The 26,364-nt window shown below is 45.5% G+C and overlaps 1 protein-coding gene across 1 annotated transcript in view; it reads left to right on the top strand.

Annotated features, from left to right (window-relative positions):
* Positions 1–25,437, top strand: part of LOC119432668 (alpha-N-acetylglucosaminidase-like) — a 42,553-nt gene extending 17,116 nt beyond the window's left edge. The window contains 11 exon segments of the mRNA XM_049658349.1: positions 1,872–1,878; positions 1,965–2,107; positions 2,717–2,789; positions 4,849–4,941; positions 5,482–5,573; positions 9,989–10,093; positions 11,167–11,287; positions 22,272–22,334; positions 22,427–22,470; positions 22,761–22,918; positions 24,551–25,437. Of these exon segments, the coding sequence (XP_049514306.1) occupies positions 1,872–1,878; positions 1,965–2,107; positions 2,717–2,789; positions 4,849–4,941; positions 5,482–5,573; positions 9,989–10,093; positions 11,167–11,287; positions 22,272–22,334; positions 22,427–22,470; positions 22,761–22,918; positions 24,551–24,609 (958 nt within the window). The 3' untranslated portion in view covers positions 24,610–25,437.
* The last annotated feature ends 927 nt before the right edge of the window (positions 25,438–26,364 follow it).

The following is a 26,364-nucleotide window of genomic DNA, read 5'->3' as shown; positions in this document are numbered from 1 at the left end:
GTTGATGTCGGCCGCTTCTGTGAGTTTTTACCAGTAAGCCGTCACAGAAACAACCGGTATCAACATTTCGGCTGGATTTTGTGAGCATAGTTTGGAAACGTTACCCCTCTCCCCCCCCCCCCCCCCCCCAAGAAAAAAAAAAAAGAATACAAAGTGGCGTGCAGGTTCGCCCCAAAGGGTTGAAGCATGGACGACAACAAGGTTTAGCGTGGCATTGCTTGGATTCCTGGTTCAGTTTTAATTGTATACCGTGGGTGCGACATGTTACACAGTAGCTAGGATTGTGTGAAAAGTTCAATAGTGTGTCTATTCGATTGGGTGTTCGACTTGAATAGTCACAATTCCTAAATGCGAATATTTTTCGAATACTTTAAGAATATTTCAAGACGGCAGCTGCGCCAATTAAACATTCAATTGGAGCAAAAGTACGGCAAGTTTTCACCCCCGTGGGCGTTGTATAGACATAAAAACATGACAACCTTTGTAGTAGAGCAGTCTACGTCGCTTAGGTAGCCATATACTTCACTTGCTATACAGCGATAATTCGCGTTCTCTGAAGAGTCCTGTACGTATGAGAAGAAACTCCTTGCTTGCTCGAATTCTCCATTCGTGCTGTTAATAAACAACGCTTGATAACGTACTAAGTAATGACAGGAACTTGCTAACTTTATGAATACTAGGATGTGGACATTGTTTTACATCAATCGCGATAACGGCTGTTCATTATTCGAAAACGATTCGATATTCGTTTCGAGTCGATTCTGGCACTATTCGATTTGCATTTGATTCGGCCTCGAAAATTACCATTCGCACACCCTAGTAATAACGCTGTACGCAAGACAACTCCAGCCGTGTAGTATGAACAGCACCGTATCAGCTGCCAGGCGTCTCACAACGCTGGCTTGATGAGGAGTGTCGCCAGTGGTGTTGCAGGAGTCGCACCTCGCGGTGGTGCACGAGATGTGATTGACGGGGAACCGTCGGCGTTCCTCAGTACCCAGCGAAATATTTGATAAGGTTAGCTTGACGTTTACCCGTCCCGCTCAAGAGCAGCGCATGCGCACAACAGCTCAGCGGGGACGCTGCCTATAGTGGCGTGCGCACAACGCTCGTACCAGCAGCAGAAGGCAGAACGCTGCGCTGGCTCGGCCACCGTAAAGTCCCTAGATATATTTTTCAAACAAAATATAGGGACTTTAGGCCACCGAGGCTATTGAGTGTAGTGTTGACGCAACACCACCTAGAGTGTTGTTGACGTCGCGTCGACTTTGCTTCGTCGTTGCTGCAGCGAAAGGAACTCCGCGTCCCTGAAGACCTTGTTACCTTCCGCACGTTAGCGGCGCATGCGCCACCGGGCGGGACAGCAAGACAACGGCTGCGCCAATGGATATTTTGCGCCTCGAGCGTCTGCATGATTGCTGTCGCAATAAAACAGGCGCACTTTGGAAACACGCCCGTTCGTAGAAGAGGTGAAAACCGAGTTCATAAACTACGCATTTTACCCATTCTGTTCTCACGGAATGAAACGGGTCAATTGAGGCCTAACTAATACGTCTGTATAGACCAACAAGCCCAACAGTTTCCTAATATACGCGTACTTTCGTTTCCGCCGTCTCAAGTTCGTGTTAAATCGGCGTAGTAGTTTTGGCTCTGATGCTTAGATCAGAGTTCATGCCACCTTTAGTGACTATATACGTACGCAGCGTGACGTTGCACTTTCGAGTAACTGCACTTATTGGGTGTTCTACTTTAACATTACCATGTCGCGTTTCAATCCGCGACTATAATACAGCCTCTTCTAAGTTACACATTCATGCAGTGCTTTCTTCGCAAATGACACCGTCCTGTGTGAATTTGGACGATTCACATAGGCTCCATGTAAGACAGCAGAATTATCTCACAGGAAAAGTGTGCATATGTGAACTTATTCTGCATGATGTTTACAAATGTGATGTGCACTTTAGGGTCCGTTCCTTGCCTGGAAAGCAAATGACTCCACTATGGTCGGGACCGGCTTGACACCAGAAGGTATCAATCAGAATGATGTGATGTTTGAGTTCATGAATGAGAATGCCTGGAGATCGTCGCCCGTCAATGTCAGTGAATGGTGAGAACTGTGCTTTTCGATTTCACTTGTGCCCGCATGCTATTCGAAATTCCTGATGTATAATGCATGCATTATGCAAAACGTCAACGTGTTGACAGAAAAGGAAAAAGTTGAATTGTCTCGAAGAATTTGTCGATTTAGGAGAGCGGATATGCTTCAACACAAGGATAGCGATGTCCTACTAAAAAGATTTCGTAGACATTCTGCGAATTCTGTTTCACAAATTATTCGCAGGAATGCATAGGAAATCTGTGAATGTCGCATGCTTCCCGCACGAGTACTAAATAAATGTATGCAATTACAACAAACGCATGCGAAATTTTCTAGTGATGATGTTTATGGAAATTATTATGCCATTTTGTTATTTTATAACGAATTTATCTATGGGAGTATTCGCTTGAACGGCCGGGTCGTGCTGCGTACACCTATACTTGTCCAGCATGATACTCAACAAGGCCCTATAATACATTTTTAGGTGATCTTTAAGGTGATTCATGCCGTAAGTCTAAAGTACAGCGTTTTCCTACCGAGTCATGCGTGACAGATGAAGGTGTATAAGCTGAATATGGTGAAAAAATAACAGTGTCAACTGTGGTATTTATTTTGCAGGATAGAAAACTATGCATTAAGAAGGTATGGCAAGGAGAACGCCAACGCCACTTCTGCATGGAGACGCCTTGCGGTGAGACACGTTCGCTTCAGCTGGGCGTTGTTTATTGTTTTTTATTGCGATAGCAATTATATGGACACTCAAAAGCAGATTTCTGCCGTCGGCGTCGCCGTCGCCGTTGCCGTCGCCGTGAGGTTCCGTATGACGTCATTTGGAGAAGAAATCGTCGCCGCGCGCCGAACGCTGTATGTGCGAGTGAAAGAGCGCGAGGGGCGCGTCTTTCACGGGGAGTGAACGCACGGCGGAGAACAAACGCGCGTTCTGCGCCGTGCTCGCTTAAGGGCTGCAGAAGTAGGCGTCTCTTTTCTCCTTTACAATCACCATATATGTAGAGCAAACGCGCCTTCTTCCGACGCGCGAGAGGCCGTGGGGGAGGGGGAGGGAAGGGAGGCGACGTTTAGCTGCGGCACGAGCTCCCTCAAGGGCTGCAGAAGATAGCGCCAACCTCTCCCTTTCCCTCAAGAACCACTTATCATCATCACGAAGTGCCTATTTATATCAAAGGCTCCGGCAGCAGTCACCAACGCCGCACGCATTTTGAGCGAACGCGGGAAAAACGCCGATGGCGTCGACAACACTTCTGCGTGTTGCCGATGCTGCTGCATGTCCAAGTTTATACAGCTGATAAAGCTAATATCATTACTCCGTATAGCTCTCTACAAGTTTGCTATCGCAATTGATGCTTCGCCTTTCAGGCGAAACTGCGACAACTTTTTTTGGGTAATCTATAATGTTGAATCGTGTTGACGATTTATGTAACAGCGCATATTTGCCATCAAACGCTGATGGTTTTTTATGTATGTACAAGAGCAAAGGCCATTGCGCAAACTTACGTCATTCAACGCGCTAGGAACAAGCGGCTGCAAGCCGCGCAAAGGTGCGGAGTATTGTTATCAAGTCACTGTTAAAGCTAGTCAGCAATTCTGAAAATTTAGCACGACGCATCACTGGATGCAAAGTGCACTGTACGCGAAAGATGTGGCGCCGTATTTTTAAGCAAAACATGTCACTCTAACCTAGTCAACATGTTTGCGAGACATATTTCCTAATAACTCGTGCTATAGCTTTCGGTTCATTTTCCCTTGATGCAGCAAAAATACAAAAAAAAGTAGGAGGACTGTATGTGTGCGTGAAAGCATGCGACGGTGAGCCGGAAATCGCGGCTCGCGCACACTAGGGCGGGAAGCGAGAAGGAAGCGCAGTCTTCCAGTCGCGCACAACGCTCCGGAGGGAGGTTGGGCAGGTGGAGGGGCCGCGCCTTACTGCGGCCGCGCGCTCCCGCCGCGCCGGAAGTCTCCGGGGAGAGGTTGCGCAGGTGGAGGGCCCACGCTTTACCTGCGGCCGCGCGCTCCCGCCGCGCCGGAAGTCTCCTGGGCCGGGGGAGGTTGGGCAGGTGGAGGGGCCGCGCCTTACTGCGGCCGCGCGCTCCCGCCGGGCCGGAAGGCTCCGGAGGGAGGACGCGTTCTGCGCCGCGAGCGCGCAGAACGAATGGTATTTTTGCAAGGAGGAACACGTGGCGCGCCGCTGTATGAGTGGTAGAAATGCTGGAAAGGGGGCTTGTGCTTGAGTTTCCGCGTATATGTTTTCTCGTATATTCAAACTCAATACTAACTAAAAACTTATTATTGGTTCAGTGTATTGAAAATCGATTGTGTCATTTGTATATTTATTATAACAGGGAGAAGTAATATTGCTTGAGAGCACGTTGGAAGTTTGAGGAATTAATGATTCCCGCTGGCAATTTATTCCAAAGGTTCTAGTTATGTTAACCTATCTTTTTGTTCTCTGTGTTATGTTCCGAGTCTCCATTATCTATGGACCACAACTAGATATCTTCTGGTTGACCTCTCATCCCTTCCTCTCTCATTTCTTTCCCTCTCTGTCTCGCTAAATATACGCGCAGAAGCATTCCTAAGGAAACACGTACGAACCACACCGAAAACGTAACAATAATTACGTATTGCAACGAAGCCATTGTCTACAAAACAAGGCTGAACAGCTGAAGTGTAACTTACACCAGCTAACTTTCGTCAAGGGCTATATGTATGTTCGCTGTGTCGTTTGATTTCAGGAAAGCGTTTATGACTTGAATCCAGCCACTCTTTTAAAGGATCATGGCCAGTACACACTTGTGGTGCGACCGTCACTTCACCTCAAGAATAAGGTGAAGTTTCTTTTAATGCATGTTGTGGACAAGACGCGGTGAGCGAGTAGCAGCATACTTTAGTATGCAGAATGATCTTACAATTTACATTCGTCTGAGCAATCTTGATTTCTAACATACGGCTTCGAAGCACATGCTCTTGATGTTAAGATGGCCTAGTTGCCGTTATAGTTTCAGAACAGACGTCAGATGAGAAACATTCACCGTTTGTAAAATAGCGATGCAACACAATGCTTTCAACTTTTAAGCGAAGCATGCTCGTTATGTGCGTGACACTGGTAGAAAATGTTCGCGAAAAAGATTTTTGTTGCCATACAGGAACAGTTCAAAACAATGTACTATACGTCTCGCATGATTATACTACCGTTGTATGTGGCAACATTGATGTTGCCATTTGTCAAGGGTCTTGAGGTAACGTATTGCGCGCATAGGGAATTCTTTCAAATTAACTATTGGGGGTGTTCTTTTCGGTCACCTTTTATACAATGGGATGCAAGAGGATTGTGTTTCAAAGTTAACCTTCTGCTACAATTCTCACAGACTTGGTATGATCCAGCTGATGTTTATGCAGCGTGGAGAGATCTCCTGAACGCTGCCACGGATTCCGAAATTGCAGCACAAGAAACGTTTAGGTAAGAGTAAGGCGTGTTGTGAAAAGCTGACACTGTAGACTGACTGGTGGTTGTGGTCCGCAGAAAACGACTAAACCCATCATGTGACATATGGGTGAAAAATCAGGTGATAATTAAGGCGAAACAGAGATCGGTAGCAGGTACGCAGAAAACATACGATCGGTAAAGGGTGGCTCGCAGACATGTTACATGTATCATACTGCGCTCCCCCAATGGATGCTAGGTAGGCAGCTTCTTGAAAAGTCGGGGTACACGACAAATAACGCTTCGCAATAACATTCGAGCTTCTTCGTCTTCGGTTGCATGCTGGGAATAAGTCCTATGGTGCCCTGAACCTCGGCCTCCTTCTCAAGATTGAAAATTTACGGCAAGGTTGATAGACCAGTTTCTAAATAATTGGAAATGTATCAAGTTATTGTGTCGGTGACTTTCTCACAAACTGTAATTTGTTGATTTGTTGAAAATTCTTCTGATGTTGACAGTGAAGGCTATTTACGGTTTCCTAAAATTCTACAGTGGGTCTGTTACGTTTACGCCACCCGTCGCCTCTTCTTCGTTGACGTGACGTATGTTGCTAGTGACTGGCACTGCGACCATTGAAAGCTGCAAGGTTAATTTTGTCTAACATACTGAGTAAATAATACATTCTTGAGACTCTTGACACCATCTTAGTTCTCGAGAAAATGCACCTTTTTCATATGATTGGATCATTTTGCTTAAGTGGTGAATATTTGTGCACCCGTCGCATTTTCGTTTATGTAATGTGTGTAAATAAAAAGAAATCACTGCCTAAGCACTCCGTACAGATGATTAAGCAGCGAAGCTGAAACGTGCTACCCCGGTGTTTAGCGGTGGGTCAATCCCGACGCTGAGCGTTTCTCAATTATTGGTTACATGTTTGTGTTTCTAGTGGAACGCAAGCGCCAATGGCGGGGGGATGCTGCTAACCACAACGCCGAGCTAACTGTAGATATCAAACGCATGCGACAACGGCGAGCCGAGGAGGCGGCGTTGCGGGCAGAGCAGCGTCAACGTGGCAATGGCGGGAACGCTTTCGCCGGGGCGTTGCGCGTGCTTGGGTACGACGCAAAGAACGACGTCACTAAGGGCGCTGCCAATGGCGCGCTCGCTTGGATGCGACGTAGAGAACGACGTAACTGACGGCACAGCCAATGGAGACCTTTATCGAAACATGTGGCGAACGGTTTTTCGTTTCGCCTAGCCATATACAGCTTTTGCTGTAAAACACGCATAATTGAGTTATATTTGAACATGAAGTCAGCAAGCGTCATTCAACTTGGCCGCGGAAACATTGAGAGAGACCACATACTCTGTATTAGAACCGACCGTGTCGGAAATTTTCGAAAGGGATCTGTTCCAATACAGAGCAACGCAGAGCTCAATTGTGGCGAAACAAATGTGCTTAAGTTGAGTACGCTTTCCTGTACCTGTATAAGCACTGCGGGACTGCGAAGCCTAGTGTAATGTGCAGATGCACGCCACCTGCCCAATATGGCTAATTCAGTAATGTGTTGCCGTTTCACCACAAATTCATTACAGAGAGAGAGAGAGAGAGAGAGAGAGAGAGAATATTGCATTTATATGGTGAATCATTGCCCATTCAGGGAAAAGGGTGAGGCGAAGGCAGATTGGGCCAAGTGTGAATCGCTATGGAAGATTCACACTGGAAGCTCCATAGTGACTTAAGTGTCTCTTTGACGCTATAGCCCGGGGCTGGACCCGGTCCTGGAACTACGTCACCGCCTCGTTTACAACAGTTCGACACGTGCTTAACAGTTGCTTCTATGAAAACGAGCAATAATTAACAACGAATCACTAATAATAAACAAATAATTAACAAATAGTAAGAAACCATTTTAAAGCGAAGCATTTTCTGCCTTTGCCCCCGCTTTGTGGATGCTGGCTACTGCTGTCTTGCTGGTTATGCAACTCGGGCGACTGAGTATAATTGACACGTGCTATCTGGCATGTGCCCGCATCGACTACTCCGGCCGTTGTGTGTGTGCCACTGGGCATGCGAACTGTCTTGGCCAATCCCCCGGAATAGGTATGTACAGGTGCCTGAACACTGCAGACAAGCAGAACAAGACGCAAGAAGTGAAGAAGCCGGTTACAGAGAACAAGTGAAGAAGCCGGCTGCAGAGAAGCGAAAACGTCTGCGTCAAAATCAGCCGAGTGTGGAGAAAAAAAAAGCAATATGAACAAAATAATACCATGGAGTGAATTGAGCATGCTGCGTTGAGCTACGAAGAAGGGAAGAATAAGTGAAGACATTTGCGTAAACATAAAACAAAGCTTAACTTATCACCGATTCCCCACATAGGCGTGGGATCCGCCAATTTTCTTATGCGTTAGCATTCTTGGGGTACTTCACGCTCTTTACGGGGGCTATCTGTCTATGTATCTATGCTTGTATCTAGCCGTTTTACTGCCTACCTGGTGTAGTCCGTGGTCTAACGGCTAGCGCGTCGGGCTGCTATGCTGAGGCAACAGGGTTTGAAGCCAACCATCGGATCAACTTGGGTCACTCAGTATGTGCCAATGTGTACACGCGTGCCTCTCTTCAACGAAGCTCTTTCACGCCGACGTGGGTCGCTGTAGATGGAGGGACTGGGCAGGCACCGCTGTTCAAAGAAACACTTCGACTTGGAGCAGTGGGTATGCGCCATTCGGTCTGTGCTGGTCTTCAATGAACCGCTTCGATGCCAACTTGGGTCGCCCGGTATGCGCCAGCAGCTGTGTGTGTGCCGCTCTTCAATGAACGTCTCGACAACTTGGGTCGCTGAGTCTGTGTCACTGAGTGTGCGGCAAGCGAGGGAACAATTAATTGTCAGTGTTCGCACTCACCGGCACTCCACGCTTCTTGTCTCAGAGGCGACGCGCGGACTTCTCGGCAGCGCCACTAGATGACGCACATTGTCCAGAAAGAAGCGCGAGGGAGGAGCCCGGTTGTCGCATGACGCGTTTCTCAGCGTTCGGACGCACCGGTGCGTGCCGGGCTTCGCGGCGGCGGCTCTAGATGGATCTGATCGATCTCGGTACTCACCATGAGATGGGCTTTGCCAAATTTTCTTCTTTTTCGTGGTCAGGGCTTAAAGCACCACAATGATATAGTACTGCTACTCTGCATTCATCACCATTCTCGTGGCCGACTGGCACAGCATGCTGGTCTTCGCGGGCGTGGGAGGTGGCCAGCCACGCCCCTTGACGGGGGATTCACGCGTTTCTCACGCGTTAAGGAGTTGGTCGGCCGCCGGGTGGTACTGCTGGTATCTGTCCGGTGTCCTCGATAGGGAGAGCCATGGGCAGGTTGCGGGGCCCTGCGTAAGCGCAGAGGCACGGTTTCGGAATCCCGGGATGCGTAGGGCTCCCCACAGTACCATTTTTTTTGTTAACGCTAAATTACGTTAACACCTTAACGAGGCACTTACATAACTTTTAATCGGGCCATGCGTAAGCCGGTTAGTACACCTAGTTGGCCGAGTTGGTTTAGCATGAAGATGGTTTGACGATCGTCATAGTATGATACAGCATGACCATCATCGTTATGCTTAAGGCAGTCTGTTTGTTCTGTTTGGAGATAGTACAGAGATCAGGAAGCTCTGGAGATTCCCAAAACATCCGCTGGAGGTCCTATACGCTTTTAATGAAGCATAATTACTTCATTAGAGTTGCTCGACGTAGAGTCGGCAATCGGCTGCGTAGTCGCGCAGTCGCTCTGGCTCCGCTTCTTCGATTTATTTCATTCGTTTTGCGTTGCTCATAATGCAATTGACAGAGCAAAACGTTCGTTGCTGGCACGCACGTGGCCTGTTTTCTCGTGTTTAAAACTAAAGGGCATGCAATGATTGCAATGTGGGCAAAGTAAGAAGTGCGAGAATTATATGTGTCGTGACAAATTATCACAGTTCTTTTATTATTCGTCTACCCGAGCCATTTCGAGGCTTAAAATAACAGAATAGAAAATTTACTTTACACAACATGCTGGAAAATTTTCGAAATGGTAGGGCTGTATGAAGCGAGCCACAAAACATTGCTTGGAAACAAATGCTGAAAGTGCCAACGTCGAAATGTGCACAGTACTTGAAAATGTTTGAGGAAGCTCATCCTAAGAATAAAAAGTAGTGTCGGTGAAACTTCAGTGTAGTTGAGTAAATAGGGAAGCTGGAAAAAATTAGCAAAACTTTGTGAGTGTGCCGTACGTGGATGTTGACAGAAGGCTAAATCTCCTGCCGGGAGATAACTGCTGGGTATGTGGGACTGACGATTAATGATTGTTAGCCTGAATCTTGTTAATTGCTATTGAAACCGCAAGGGAAACTGTTTTCACTAGTACACTTATAGTGAGTTTAGAGGAGTACGCTATATTTCACGATGAATGGTATACATTGCAGGTACGATCTTGTTGATGTGACACGCCAGTCTCTCCAGCTGCTTATTGACAACATTTACGTGGAAATTAGGAACTGCTTTTGGAAGAAAACGAAGAGCGCTTTTGGGTAAGTGTGACGACTCAGTAATCGAAACGTGCTTGACGGAACAGCCAAGCCGGTTCATTTAGACATATGTTTGCTGCTTAGTTATGGAGGCAGTTAACAGGATAAGCCCATACCCTCATATATTATGCTACAGTTCTACACTTATTGGTGTTGCATGCTGCGAATTGACGCAGTTATACAGCGACTGATTTTACGCCTCTTTAATGTCATGTTACATACGCCACACGTAATTCATTGGCTTATCGATAACTCATCCCCACATGCATGGCGCTGTCTGACTAAATCTTGCACTTGCACCACAGAGCACCTCACCTCATGGTCACATCCTGCTAAAGAAGTAAAGCTCAAACCACATTTTATTTCTAAGCAGCAATGTATAAAATTTATTTGAAACAAGTGACTATTTTATGCCATGATCCAGGAACTGCGCTTTGGTCCACAAGTAAACTTTCGTATAGCAACGCAGTCCATAGGCCAATAGAACTTTCGCATCTGGGGACGAAAGTGGACGTTGAGAGAAAAAGTGAGAGAGAGAGCAAATGTTTGATGAGAGGAGAAGTGGAGATGTTGGTCGCAGGAGCGTGTCTTTGACATGCTATACTCCACACTTGGGTTAATGGAAAGGATTAAAAAAAAAACGTATAGGAGCATGCGAACTGATGATGAATTAACACAATAATACACCTGCGGTTCGATCGGTCCCTTTTGACCAGTGAGTCTGACAACTGCACATAAAGACAAAGCTATGTATACGCATAACTGCATAAAATCGTTTATGTACGTACATAAATGCACAGTTTCAAATCGCACAGCCTAAAGAAATCATTGGCAGACATCACAACACCAAATCACAGCCGTTTATTCATGCCGGCTTCACATATATAGTCTAAAAAGACATTGGCACCTTGGGAGTCGTAAGCCTAAAATATAGGGATGAGGGTGCTATTTCGCTTTTCCGCATGGGCACGAAGACATGCGGCTTTTTCATGTTATGATTTGACTCCTTTCATTTTATAAATCCGTGAGAATGGCCTTCAGTGCAGTAACTAACCAGAATTACTTGCTTTTTTAAGGAGGCTAGCTGTGCTCATGACAGAGCTGTTTAACGACCTCGAAACCTTGCTGGCGTCTGATCCGCACTTCCTTCTTGGAACGTGGCTACGTGATGCACGAAGTTGGGGAATGACAGAACAGGTATACCTTTATTTATTTTTTGTTTGTTTCACGTTTTATAGTGTAAATACTCAGATATACGTGCTGGCGAATGCTTGTACCTGGCTGTTGTACCGGGCACATCAAGCAAAGTTTGTGCGCGTATTTCTGTCACACGCAAAACAGAAAAAAATGAGTTGCTGGCTCTCCCGTAATCGAGAGTAGATGTAATTAAGCATCAAATGGCTACCGGTCAACTATTGGATACTAGCCAACTTTTAAAATGGGTGTAGTGCATGTTCGCAACGACACAGCCAACCACACCACACCACACCACACCACACCACACCACACCACACCGCACCGCACCGCAGCACACCGCAGCACGCCATACTGTGCACTAGTCCATATGGACGCTGCCCAGCGAGAAGAAAACCGGTTGAAGGCGACACGACAGGCAGCGAAAGACGCCCAGGAGATAGAGCGCACTGCCCATCTAGAAGAAGAGAAGAAAGCGCTTGGATCCGCCCTGGATCCTCCTTGGAAAAACTTGGATCCGCCCCTGGCGTCTCAAGGAGGTGCCACGCAGCGTGTCGCCATCCCTCGAGTAGACGCAAAACCCACGCCTGCGGAACTCACGAACTGCTGGCGTTCAAAACAACACAGGCAAATCTGTCTCAGTGCCAAAAGATGACAATCAAGTGTATGGTGGCCTGTATCTGCCTTTTGAACGTCGCTTTTGGAAATGACAAATAAAACTTAAGCGTACTAGAAGTTGCAGCTTCAGTGATATTGTGAACGAACTTAAGAACTCGGAAACAACATTTTTGTAACTTGTTTGGGCAGTAACTAGCGTATGTAATGTGGTCCTGTACAAAGGGTTGGGTGCCAGAGAGCGTAGTTTCTTAACTTTTGACTGGTTGCACGGATGATCTCGTTTTGTTCTCGCAACGATGCCCGGATGTTCTCGTTTGAGTCTCTGGCTTTTGGCTCAAGGTGAGCTGGAAGTCGCGGTCAACGGGAGCTAAAAACATTTCACGAGTTAAATAATAAGCTTGGACTGTTCTTGCTTCTTTAAGGTCAGTATATTACAAGGAACAGTATGAAGAGTCACAGAACGAGGAATGTCGCGAGAGTCAACGTCCGGATAAGGGGTCTTGCCATGTGACATTCCTTGTTCTGCCCTGCTCATTACTCCATCTTCAGTCTCCAGTCTTCCCGCAAACTTCTCTATGGTTTAAAGTGACATCAGCTATTTCATGATAGCACTGACACCGCAGGCTGCTGCACGGGACTTTCAGTGCCTTGAATTTCTGCTATTGGATTCGTATATCAAATCGTTTGCTTTTAGCTCCAACAAAATGTAATCAAGTCAGCCACGAAAGGGAGAAGTCGCCGTCCACTCGACTTTATTGTATAGCACGAAACTGCAAAGGGCTTCGCAAAACGTCTGCGGGATTCCGTAGAGATGGTTTTCCAATGAATCAGACGAGTTGGCGTTACCGTTGCGATTAACGAGAATAACTTGTCTCTTTGGACATGGCTGAAGCGGTGGGGCCAACGTGACCGGACGAATTCGGGACGCTAAGGGGTTTTTCGTCTCGAAACAAGGCTGAAATTACAGAGTGCATGGCTTCACATCGGAGCGAAATGAACAGTGCTCGTCCTTGTTTCACACACTTCTAAGCACGGTGGCTTGTGTGTTGGATTAAATTGGTGTATACCTTGTGTCCCAGCTAGCATGAGCCAGGCGGTTAAAAAAAATCGATTGAAAAAAAATCCGGCAGATCCCAAACCCTGTGAGAATCCATGTTATGCGTAGCACTATGCGGGGAGCCTACCAAGTTAACGAAATGACAATGAGAGCACCAAGACGTAGGTGGCTCTTTCAGGAACTAGATGACACGCATGCCATGACATTAATGTCATGAGTCCTCAGGAGTCCCTTTTGCCACACCTAAGAGACCGTAGGTCGAAAGCCTTCGTCATACTCGTGACTATAACTTCTACCACCATCCTTTAGTGTTTCCTTCACTTAGCACCCTCGTCCGAACCCACTTCAGTGGTTTTTGATTGTCAATCTTTTTTTTTTGCTGAGTCATGGTCATTTTTGCTCAGTCACGGTCATGAATTTGACTTCGACCAACATCCTTAGCCTTTTCATTCACCTAGTACCCCATCTGAACCCATTCCAGTGGTTTTTGAGTGTTAATATTTTTTCGCTGACTCATTGCCATTTTTGCTGAGTCATCCTCATGATATGAGTTCTACCAATCATCCTTCAGTGTTTCCGGCACTTAGTGCCCACGTCCGAACCAATTCCAGTGATTTTTGAGTGCTATACTTTTGTTCACTTATTCATTGCCATTTTGCTGAGTCATGCTCATGACTTTGACTTCTACCATAATGATTTAGTGTTCCCTTCGCTTATTACCCACGTCAGAACCCATTTCAGTGGCTTTTGAGTGTTAATCTTTTTTCGCTGATTCATTGTCATTTTTGCTGGGTCATGATCATGACTATGACTTCTACAAGCATCCTTTAGTGTTTCCTTGCCTTAGTACCCAAGGCCGAACCCATTTCAGTGGTTTTTGAGTGATAAACTTTTTTTTCGCTGATTCATTGTCATTTTTCCTGAGTCATGCTCATGACTTTCACTTCTACCATCGTGCTTTAGTGTTTACTTCACTTAGTACCCACGTAAGAACCCATTTCAGTGGCTTTTGAGTGTTAATCTTTTTTCGCTGAGTCATTGTCAGTTTTGCTGAGTCATGCTCATATTCATGATTTCCACCATCATCATTGAGTGCTTCCTTCACTTAGTGTCCACGTCCGAACCCATTCCAGTGATTTTTGAGTGTTATTCTTTTTTCGCTGAGTCATTGTCATGACCTACATGACACGCAAGTCATGACACTGTCTTGACCTATCACTTATGTTCGTCATACACTCCTGTCATACTATACCAATTTTAGTACCTACCAACTTAACGAAACGACCAGGAGAGCACCAAGACGTAGGCGGCTGTTTCATGACCTACATGACACACATGTCATGACATATCATTTATGTTCGTCATATACTCTTGTCATGGTACGCCAGTTTTCGTACATACCAAGTTAACGAAACGACCATGAGAGCACAAAGTCGTAAGCGGCTAGATAGATGGATAGATGGATAGATGGATAGATAGATAGATACTGTCAAAGTAGCATATGTTCGCCAAGAAATGCTTCACATTTAAAAGACGCAGTACAAGCTACAACTAAGGTTTACGGTGTATGGTTGCCAGAGGTATGACAAGCGAACGCTGTAAGTTCTAACTCGTATCTTGTACCGTGTTGTAAATTTTTTTTTTCGCGTTGAAGAGCTTGGATAACGTTAGCTGGCACACCCTTTATACCTCAAGCTCAATGCAGAGATGTTGTCGTTGACATGCGAAACACGCTTAATTGGCCTTTTTAACGCGTCCTTGCTTTCATTTTACTCGACGCCGCAAATGATAGGCAGAACATACGCTCGCGCTTCAACAGATGCTCCCACGGCGAAAAACGTATTTCGCGTTGGACACTTTCTTGAAACCACACAGGAGTAAATATACGTTGCTGTATATACACTGCCGTAGTAGGGATGCTTTATACTCACGCACGCTCAAGCGCTAGGCATGTAGGCGCGCATATTGGGGCCCATTATGCTCTAGTAAAGATCAAGGGGTTTTATGCCGTAGTAGGGAGCCTACATAGAAGCGCCGTTAAAACGGCGTTGCATGTAGGCTCCCTATGCCGTAGGCGCACATAGCGCCATCTGGCCAATAATGTTGAGTCGAGCATGCCCTTCTCGTTTATTGTTACATGATCGCATCGTGTGCAAAATGAACGTGTGCGTTCGCTTACATTATAAAAGCTTTCGGGTTAGGTTATATATTAGGCTAATATATTATACCAGGGTCCTGATATTACATTGCAGTTGCTTATCGGTGTCCCTTTGGGAGAACATTTGCTAGGACAAGCAATGTGGAACATAGAGCCCAGAAATGTAATGAATAATATGTTAGGTTAAAAACAATACTGCCGTACTAAACATATTGAACAGTGCTGCAGCACTGCCCAACTCTCACAAGATTTGAAGAAATATTTTGACAACCTTCCCCTAGATACCCCAAGCAATTATGGAGGTATTGTATGCTGTAGGTAGTCCTCTGGTGCGGCTGCAATTGATTAAGCACGCAAACAATGAGAACATCCGCTCGTTGTGGTATTCTTGGTTGTGTCCTAAGAAATGGTTGATCAGTTATTTCTCATAGTTCATCTTTCTGTCAACTTAAGCAACTGTGTCTTATGTCCGGAGTGTCTTCATGGGTGACATCACACATCACGGTCCGACGCAGTGAAGAGACTTGCTTTGATTCGAAATTTTCGATGAGTAAGTCATAGTGCGTCTCTCAGATATGCGAGCGGCGAGCAGTCAGCTTGAAAGAAAAAAATCGTCGGCCCTTCCCCTCCGTGAAGATGGTCAACCATCGAAGCTGAAACGTTCGGCCCCGGTGTTTATCACTGGATTAATCCCGAAGGTTCATTAAAGTATTTCTCAAATATGAGGTTAAACACACGTTCAGCTGCGACGGAGAGAACGACGTCACTAACGGTATGCCCGCAGTCCGCCGTTGTCGCTTGCGTTCGATGTCTCGAGTTTGCTCGGCGGCGTGGTCAGCAGCATTCGCCCGCCATTGCCTCTTGCGATTCTTCGAAATTAAATTTCTTCGAAAATCAAATCTGTCCGTTAAGTAGGACAATGAATGGCTCATACCCCCGTAAACGCGGCCTCTCCATTGCGACGACTGAAGAGAAGTGAAATTCTGCACTGGCATGATGAGCGGCAACGCAGCCAGCTGTGGAAGACGACGGCGACGAACCAGGGAGCAGTGACACGAGACGTGCCACCCACGAGCACAAGAAAACCGGCTGAAGGAGGCACGACAGGCAGCGAAAGACGCCAGGGAGACAGAGCGCACTGCCCATCTAGAAAAAGAGAAGTGCCTGAAGGAGGCGCCACGCAGTGTGGCGCCATCTCTCGAGACGACGCAGAACCCACGCCGCGGAACTCACGGACTGCTGGCGTTCAAAAGAACACAGGCAAGCCTGTCTCAGCGCCAAAAGATGACAATAAAATATATGGTGCCCTGTATCTGCCTTTTGAACGTCGTTTTTGGAAATGACAAATAAAACTTAGGCGTACGAGAAGTTACAGCTTCAGTGATATTGCGAACGAACTTAAGAAAGAACTCGGAAGCAATATTTTTTGTAACTTGTTTGGGCAGTAGCTAGCGTATGTAATGCGGTGCTGTACAGAGGGTTGGGGGCCAGAGATGGCAATTTCTTAACTTTTGACTGGTTGCCCGGATGATCTCGTTTTCTCGCAACGATGCCCGGATAACGGCTCTCGCTTTTGGCTCAAGGTCAGCTGAAGGTCACCGTCAACGGGAACTAAAAATATTTCACGAGTTAAATAATAAGCTTGGACTGTTCTTGCTTCTTTAAGGTCAGTATATTACAAGTGACAGTAGGAAGAGTCGCAGAACGAGGAATGTCGCGAGAGCCAACGTTTGGATAAGGGGTCTTGCCGTGTGACATTCCTTGTTCTGCCCTGTTCATTACTCCATCTTCAGTCTCCATCTTCCCGCGAACTTCTCTATTGTTTAAAGTGACATCAGCTATTTATGTTAGCACTGACACCGCAGGCTGCTGCACGGGACTTTCAGTGTTTTGAACTTCTGCTATTGGATCCGTATATCAAATCGTTTGCTTTTACCTTAAGCACAAGGTAATCAAGTCAGTCACGAAAGGGAGAATCGCCATCCACCCGACTTTACTGTATAGGACGAAACTGCAAAGGGCTTCGCAAGACGTCTGCGGGATTGCGTAGAAATGGTTTGCCAATGAATGAGACGAGTTGACGTTACCGTTGCGATTAACGAGAATAACTTGTCTCTTTGGACATGGCTGGAACGGTGGGACCAAGGTGACCGGACGAATTCGGGTCGTTAAGGGTTTTTTCGTCTCGAAACAAGGCTGAAATTACAGAGTGCATGGCTTCACATCGGAGCGAAATGAACAGCACTCGTCTCATTCATTGGCAAACCATTTTTACGGAATCCCGCAGACGTTTTGCGAAGCCCTTTACAGTTTCGTCCTATACAATAAAGTCGGGTGGATGGCGATTCTCTCTTTCGTGCCTGACTTGATACTTCTAAGCACGGTGGTTTGTGTGTTGCATTAAATTGTTGTATACCGTGTGTCCCAGATAACATGAGCCAGGCTGTTCAAGGAAAAAAAATTAAGAAAAGATACGGTACAAGCTACAACTAAGATTTACTGTGTATGGTTGCCAGAGGTATGACAAGCGAACGCTGTAAGTCCTAAACTCGTATCTTGCACCGTGTTGTAAATTTTTTTTTCGTGTTGAAGAGCTTGGATAACGTTAGCTGGCACACCCTTTATACCTCAAGCTCAATGCAGAGATCTTGTCGTTGACATGCGAAACACGCTTAATTGGCCGTTTTAACGCGTCCTTGCTTTCATTTTACTCGACGCCGTAAATGATAGGCAGAACAGACGCTCGCGCTTCAACAGATGCCCCCACGGCGAAAAACGAATTTCGCGTTGGAGACTTTCTTGAAACCACACAGGAGTAAATATACATTGCTGTATATACACTGTCGTAGTAGGGATGCTTTATACTCACGCACGCGCAAGCGCTATAGGCATGTAGGCGCGCGTATTGGGGCCCATTATGCTCTAGTAAAGATCAAGGGGTTTTATGCCGCAGGCGCACGTAGCGCCATCTGGCCAATAATGTTGAGTCGAGCATGCCCTTCTCGTTTATTGTTGCATGATCGCATCGTCTGCAAAATGAACGTGTACGTTCGCTTACATTATAAGAGCTTTCGGATTAGGTTATATATTAGGGTCCTGATATTACATTGCAGTTGATTATCGATGTCCCTTTGGGAGAACGTTTGCTACGACAAGCAATATGGAACCCAAAGCCCAGAAATGTAATGAATTAATATATTAGGTTAAAAACAATACTGTCGCACTAAACATCTTGATCAGTGCTGCAGCACTGTCCAACTCTCACAAGATTTGAAGAGATATTTTGACAACCTTCCCCTAGATACCCCAAGCGAATATGGAGGTATTGTATGGTATAGGTAGTCCTCTCGTGCGGCTGCAATTGATTAAGCACGCAAACAATGAGAACATCCCTTCGTTGAGGTATTCTTGGTGTGTCGTAGTAAATGGTTGATCAGTTATTTCTCATAGTTCATCTTTCTGTCAACTTAAGCAACTGTGTTTTATGTCCGGAGTGTCTTCATGGTGACATTAGACGGCTTTATCTGAGTGTAGCTTGCGACCCGTTTCATTCAAACATATGGTCCGACGCAGTGAAGGGACTTGCTTTGATTCGGAGTTTTCGATGAGTGAGTCATAGTGCGTCTCTCAGATATGCGTGCGGCGAGCAGTCAGCTTGAAAAAAAAAATCGTCGGCCTTTCCCCTCCGTGAACATCGTTAACAATCGAAGCTGAAACATTCGGCCCCGGTGTTTATCACTGGGTTAATCCAGATGGTTCATTAACGTATTTCTCAATTATGAGGTTAAACACACGTTCGGCTGCGACGGACAGAACGACGTCACTAACGGTATGCCTGCAGTCCGCCGTTGTCGCTTGCGTTCGATGTCTCGAGTTAGCTCGGCGGCGTGGTCAGCAGCATTCGCCCGCCATTGCCGCTTGCGATTCTTCGAAATCAAATTGCTTCAAAAATCAAATCTGTCCATTAAGTGAGAAAATGAATGGTTCATACCCCCTTAAGCAATGGCTCATACCCCCGTAAACGCGGCCTCCCCATTGCGACGACAGAAGAGAAGTGAAATTCTGCGCTGGAGTCATGAGCGGCACCGCAGCCAGCTGTGGAAGACGACGACGACGAACCAGGGAGCAGTCACACGAGCGCGTGCCACCCACGAGCACAAGAAAACCGGCTGAATGCGGCACGACAGGCAGCGAAAGACGCCAGGGAGACAGAGCGCACTGCCCATCTAGAAAAAGAGAAGTGCCTGAAGGAGGCGCCACGCAGTGTGGCGCCATCTCTCGAGACGAAGCAGAACCCACGCCGCGGAACTCATGGACCTGCTGGCGTTCAAAAGAACACAGGCAAGCCTGTCTCAGCGCCAAAAGATGACAATCAAGTGTGTGGTGCCCTGTATCGGCCTTTTGAAGGCCGCTTTTGGAAATGACAAATAAAACTCAAGCGTTCTAGAAGTTACAGCTTCAGTGATATTGTGAACGAACTTAAGAAAGAACTCGGAAGCAATATTTTTGTAACTTGTTTGGGCAGTAACTAGCGTATGTAATGCGTTCCTGTACGGAGGGTTGGGGGGCCAGAGACAGCATTTTCTTAAATTTTTGACTGGCTGCCCGGATGATCTCGTTTTGTTCTCGCAACGATACTTGGATGTTCTCGTTTGAGTGCCCGGATAATGGCTCTGGCTTTTGTCTCAAGGTCACTTGAAGGTCGCTGACAACGGGATCTAGAAGCCATAGAGTTTGTCACTATAACACTAGAGGGTAATCTGGCGCCACTGTTCATGCGAGTTTCCTAAAGGGCGCCGTGCCCTCATGGGAATGACGGGATATGTGTCTGTGAGGCTTGTGTTGGCTGGTGTTGAACGAGGCTTCGTCTAAAACGTGGATATGGCTACACAAAAATGCATTCTTAAAGTAAAATCTACATCAAAGGCTTTTCATTCACCCATATTACATATCTCAATAAAGTTTACTCACCTACAATTCAGGATCAAGCAAAGAAAGGCAAGAACAGACGACAAATTGTTCCAAAGCGAGCGAGAATCTTGTCGTCGGTCCTCCAACTTTAGCGGCCAGCTGGTACTTTTTACGCTTCATATAATTGTACATCCAGTAATATGTCTTCAAAATTAAACAAAATATGTTTTTGTGTAATAATAAGGCTAACACAGCTTTTTACGTGGTGTTTCCCCAGGAAATGAATCATTGTTACAGACGGAACGGGGCTAGCCAGGCGCGTCTTCAAGGCGTCCTGGCTCTCCGAGAACGATGCCAATCCGAAGTTACACTACGTATACTGGTATTGCCATGCATACCACAGCGCAGTAGTGCCAGATTTCCCTCTAGGTAATATAGTGAGAAACTCTATGCTAAAAGCATTTCATGCTTAATAAGTCCAGCACCAGCTCGCTGTTTAAACCAATGCTTTTACTTTATAGCAGGTGGTCATTCTAAGTTGAAACATACTTAGTAATGTTTCTGCTATAGGTGGTGCAACTGTCACATTAGCTGGATTGTAATGTGACGGTATACGTACTGAGAGCAGTTCTCATTTAGAGCCTCTACAGTTGACCAGACGTCCAGCTTAGAACAAAATTGCATACATTTATCAATGATGTAAGTAGGGCTATTTTAACCAAATGTACGGCCTGCAAACTTGATACGTAGTCTTGTGTGTTTAGCCTTTGATTGTTCTTGCTTGTAAAAACAGTCTTTTCTCGAATATCTTCATTTTATTTGAAAATTACGCTATTCGAGCCCAATTTTGAGCTTACCAGGCCTTCTTGCTATTCTTTTTTTTTTTCTCAAAATGTGGCCAGTCAACCATAATGCGTGCCATGTTGTGCTTTTAGACGCTTAGATTTAGAGTGCATAAGTTTATAACCAACCTATTTCCTGTACGGAAAAAGCACTTGCACGCTAGTTATATACGCAGAGAACGTGGCCCAGCAAAAGGAGATGCAGGCTCTCGAGCTAGAGCAAAAAGAAACACACGTGATCAAAGTAGCGTGGCATACTGTCTCCTTATATTCGTGGCATGGGCACGCATCACTTTCTACTGTTTCGCCAAGCAGTGATGTTCGCACCTCTTAGGTCGCCGTGAGAGTATTTAAAGCTTTCTCACTTCCGCGGAAACTTGTGGTATATCTAGCCGGTTTTCTCGGTTTGCGTTCCTGTATCATTAGCTGTTTATGCATTAATTTTGTTGCTCTGTTGGATTGCGCATTGCTGATAATATACAATCATTATACTCCTATTATTGTTATGTTTGTACTTACATGTGTATTTCAAAATTGAATTATTACCTGCTCATTTATGTGCAATTTTCAACTACCAGCTGTTTCATTAATTACTTCTGATATTTTGATTTGTATTGTTTCATAATCATAAACCTCGGGTAATATGATGTCTTGTTTGTTTACTTCTGTTATGTTGTTTGCATTTCTCCCGCTATTTTTACCTCAGTTGCTATTCGTGTGGCCTACATTTTTTATACATGTATACTAACGGGAGGTCCCCCAGCAGTTCTTACTTTGGGACCTTCTCCTTCTGCATTACTATTACTTTGTAATTATATTAGTCTAATAATAGTAATAAATGATTGATTGATTGATTCATTGAATAGCAGCAGAGGAGGAGATCCTGGAAAGGGTGCAGGCACCGCGAGGAGGAAAGCGCGGATGCGCCGCGGAGCTCAGAGGCGCTCGCTTATTATGTGACGTAACAGGGAGGGGAGGTGCGGAGTAGTGGAAAATGGTGGCGATGACGTCAGTTGTAGTTTATCCAGCAGGTGCCTCTCTCGGGATCACGTCACTTTGTTCACCGCGCGGCTCCTCCATACGTGGCGCGATGACGTCCCGCCGGCTGGCTCGCAGAAGTACCACACGCGTTCGATGAAATTTCCTCAGCTGCTGGTGCGCTCATTCGGGTGAAGCGTGTATGATCGCTTATTGTCACAAAACCCATCACGGACTTTGAAAACTATGTGTGATGAGCGCTGGGAAATTTATTCTGCTTAGTTTTGAGCCGCGCCGTTCTGACGCTTTTAAGTAACACAATATGCATTTGAGGCAAAGAAGATGCGCAGCTATGGTTTCTCGTCTACAGTGCTAGATGCTGACAGTCTTTCTGCGGCAACTATGTTTTTTTTTGTACTGCAGGAATCCGATATATACGAGTACAACGCACGTAACCAGATCACACTTTGGGGCCCGAAAGGCGAGGTGAGACTTATTTGTTTGTTTCGTATTTCGTACGCTTTTTTTCTTTCACCGTCGTGAACGTTCTCGTGTGAAATGCCACTGTAACGTTTCAGATCCTAGACTATGCTGCCAAGCAGTGGTCAGGGCTTGTGCAAAGGTGAGCGATATTCAGGAACAATGGTCGCATTGGTCGGAATAGTGTATTTGGGTGTGTCAGGCGCTGCGTGTTTTTGCGAAGGCTGATTTATTTGTATAGGGCGATAAAGTATAGTTTTGTTGTGCGAATGCACTGTTGTCTGCTGTAGTTGACGTAGGGAAGTGTTTCAGAGGGACGTCCGACATCGGATAATTAGGAATTTACTTTTAATCTCTTTAAATAATGTTATCTGTAATCATTCTGTTAACGTTAGTCATGCTTTTCACGCGGTATACGATTGCTTCTTGCAGTTACTACATGCCACGATGGGAGCTGTTCCTGAAATCTCTGTGGCAGAGTCTTGAAGAGCAGCGTCCTTTCAACGATACGCTGTTTGAAGAGCAGGTTTTCAAGCGTGTTGAAGAGCCATTCACGTTGAGGCAAGGAGCATACCCCACATGGCCGCAAGGTAGGATATTTACAATATGCCTTATCTGCCAGGTAACCTGGAGGCAAGCTGAAGGCAAGCTTTCAGCGATTTAATCTGTCTAATCAGAATGAGTCGCATCCAAAGGCAGGCGGTTCAGTCTGACCAAAAAAGAGACATCCTCTTAGGAGAAACCAAAACTACTGCTTCTTTATTTTTACATATTACTCGCAGCAGTTATTTTTCTCGGTTCCATACCCTTGTACTCCACTGTCAACACATAGAAGTTTGTAAGCCGATCCGGTTATCATTTTACAGTAAACAGCAGTTATCAGGTGATAATAACACGATCGGCCGCTTTGCGCAGCCTTTTATGGTTGCAGAGAATTTTGTGATTTGAGCAACGTCCAGAACTTAGGGGCACGCCATAGGTATTTGGTAGAGAAAGCGATACCACCTGTCAGGAAACGCGAAAGTACGTGCGATTTGCATGTGTTGGGCGGGAAAGCCGTAGGGTTCTCAGTACTGGTTTGGCCCGAGCGTTCAGACCAGTACTGGAAAGTTTGCGTCAGTCAGACTTTTAAAGGCTGTATTTTCTCTTGTCCAATTCAGTGCCCCAGTATCAAAAACAGATACAAAATATGCCGAAGATGGCCAAATGAGACTGACATTTACCTGTGTGATCCCAACCTTTCATAGTTTTATGATCATTGTTAGCTTATCAGGCAGGGTGTTACAGCTATCCTGCGCAAATCCTTTAAAAAATCAGGTTCAGGCTTCTCGGGCGCTACCGATGCAGTAGTGCTCTCAACCTTTTTTGATAGCTACTTCACACCATTTATCGCTGTGAGTCTAGCCTAATACGTAACGTTAAAGAATAATTAGCTCTTTATTTAGTCACCGCAATTCAAGGCATTAATTCCGTGAAGTAGAAGAACACATTTAGAAACATTCGAACGATTTGCTTCCAGTAAACAAAGCAAATATTGTTAAACTGAACACTTTTGCGAGGGCAGAAATGTTGCGCACACACGACTAGTCACGCTGTACTTGCGTGCTTTCTTTGGAGCCCAAAAAAGTGACCGGAGCATGCTGTTCTCACGGAAAGAAATTCATATCGTATTTATGTCTCTAGAACTTCTCGATATAATGTTTTTTGTTTGAATTAAAGATTGATATGCTCGCTGAGTATTCGCTGGTTACTAAGCATATAATGATCTCAAGAACTTTTATGAGTCCGACAGAATAGTAAACAATCCTGAATTGGTTGTATTTGGCGTAGCCTGCCTATGATTTTTTTTTGTCTTACTACAATTTACTGAAATATGATATATAGATCCCCGGCTCGATACTTATCGCTGAGTATTTCTATGAATTAAACCATCTGGGGACATAAATGAAGTCATACTGACATCTTTTAGTAGAATGTTTTCATTACATGGAAAATTATTTAGAAGACGCCACAATCTTTGTACTTTAATAATCTGTTTTCATCTACACACAAAGCATCGTTGTGTGCACAGTGTGGTAATGAAGAAGTTGTATGTTCGTGTTAAATTGACAGTGGCTGTAGGATCATGTTCTTAGCATGTCCACAGAATATGCTAACCTCAGTGTACTTGCATTTCTCGAGGATTTTTAAACTGAAACGAGGCTTCATTTTTGCTGCGACAGGTGAATCCATCGCCATCAGTAAAACGCTGCACAGGAAGTACGGGCCCATGCTGTTTTGAAATCATCCAGGAGAAAAAGAGCCATCGTGCGCCTCAGTTAACGACCAACTGCAACAAAAATCTGATCCGTGCATAAATTAAGCCTTGTTTCTGGGTTACTCTATAGAAAACATACCTTCGGACCAGGTTTTACGCTCGTCACTCAGTATGTCACGGAAAGCTCGCAAAAATTGTCATTTTTAATACAGAAGCGCAAAGTCGCCGCCATCACCGCTCACCGGAAATGAATGATGCAGAACCCAAAACGTCAGTATACCGAAGCCCGTCCAGGCGCAACAACGAGATCAGCACGCATGCGCGGTCCTCGGATCTGCACCATATCCGCTTGCTGCCAGGTAATGTTGTCGTCTGCTAATAGACCTATTTCTAAGCTCCCGAGAAGTTGGGAGGGTACCAGCCTGGCGGCTTTGCCAAGGGAACCTACAATTGCATATACACTACTCGCATATAACCAATCCAGCAAATCTCAAATTTCGTTGCAGTTGGGTCTTTAACACCACGTGATCACCTCCCTATAGTACAAGTAATCTTGATTTGATTTCGTGCGCGGTATGCACCGCCGGTATGCAAGTGAAAGACTGCATTTGCGAAGTCGCATTTCAAACGTTTTCAGATAAGTGTGCCATCGAGAGCAACCAATGTCAGCATCGGTGCTGACATTGGGTTAACCGAGTTCTGCTCTTCACAAATCAAAAAAAGACTCTGCCATCGCATTTCGCAAGTTTGCTCTTCTATCTTTATCTTCTCTGTCTATTAGCGTGTAAAGTGCAGTGTAATAAACTGAAAAGTGAACTGTAATAAACTTCTCAAATTTAACTTTATCAGGTGTGAGAGTTTGTACACATATGAGGCGGGCGAAAGGACAAGAAGGCTCTCTTCCATCAAACTATGAATTGCACTTGAACGCATCACACTTTTTGAATTTCATTGACTTTCTACATCCTGCATCAGAATTAAGCTATACTGTAAGTTCCGACGTACCGACAAGCGATTGTGGTATGCTATCATCATGGAGGCTATATACCATTACACGGAATGAGATCGCGGCGTGCGCTGCCGACAAATACTCCAACAAAACTTGCCTTCACACAAAATACTGAAAAAAAAAAGAGCGGCGACGTGGTGCAAAAGATGTGAATATACAGTACTGGTTAGAAAAAATTTAGACTCAACTGTATTTGACGGCTACATAATGCGACGTATTCATTATTTGTAGAGAGAGGTTCTGTGAATTATAGAAATGAGTAGCGAGCGGTTATGTAGAAATCTTATGCTGTAGTGTTTTATAATTTATAGAAATTAAGACAAGATATTTGTATTCACTGATATGGTTGAAGCAAACTAAACCCTGTGGCACATACGCAGTGGCCCCAGGGGCCACGTAGTGTGAACACATACCAAGTTGCCCACGTGTACAGAGGGCTTCACTGTTAAAGGGAACACCTGAGTGCAGAGCTTGTAAAGGATTTTCTATCTTGCAAAAGTACAATCGCCGAGGTTTACTGCGGATAACGTGTGGTCTGACTCATTTCGATACACCTGCGCAGTGCACTTTCATTGCTTCCGCAGCCACTTTCAGCTAGGGCGCCAGCAAAGAGACAGGTGCACATTTGAGTGTTCCCTTTAGCAGTGAACCACGCTGTACATACCCAGTGCGTATACCCGGTCGCCCTGTGGTATATAATCTTAGACTTGACAATCGCCGGGATCGGCCCACGAAAACGGTGACATAGGCTGCACTATAACCGTGATCGG

This window comes from Dermacentor silvarum, chromosome 11, assembly GCF_013339745.2.
Source record: "Dermacentor silvarum isolate Dsil-2018 chromosome 11, BIME_Dsil_1.4, whole genome shotgun sequence".
Taxonomy (NCBI): domain Eukaryota; kingdom Metazoa; phylum Arthropoda; class Arachnida; order Ixodida; family Ixodidae; genus Dermacentor; species Dermacentor silvarum.
Note: the sequence above shows the minus strand (reverse complement) of the source record. Positions and strands in the feature narration are given on the sequence as shown.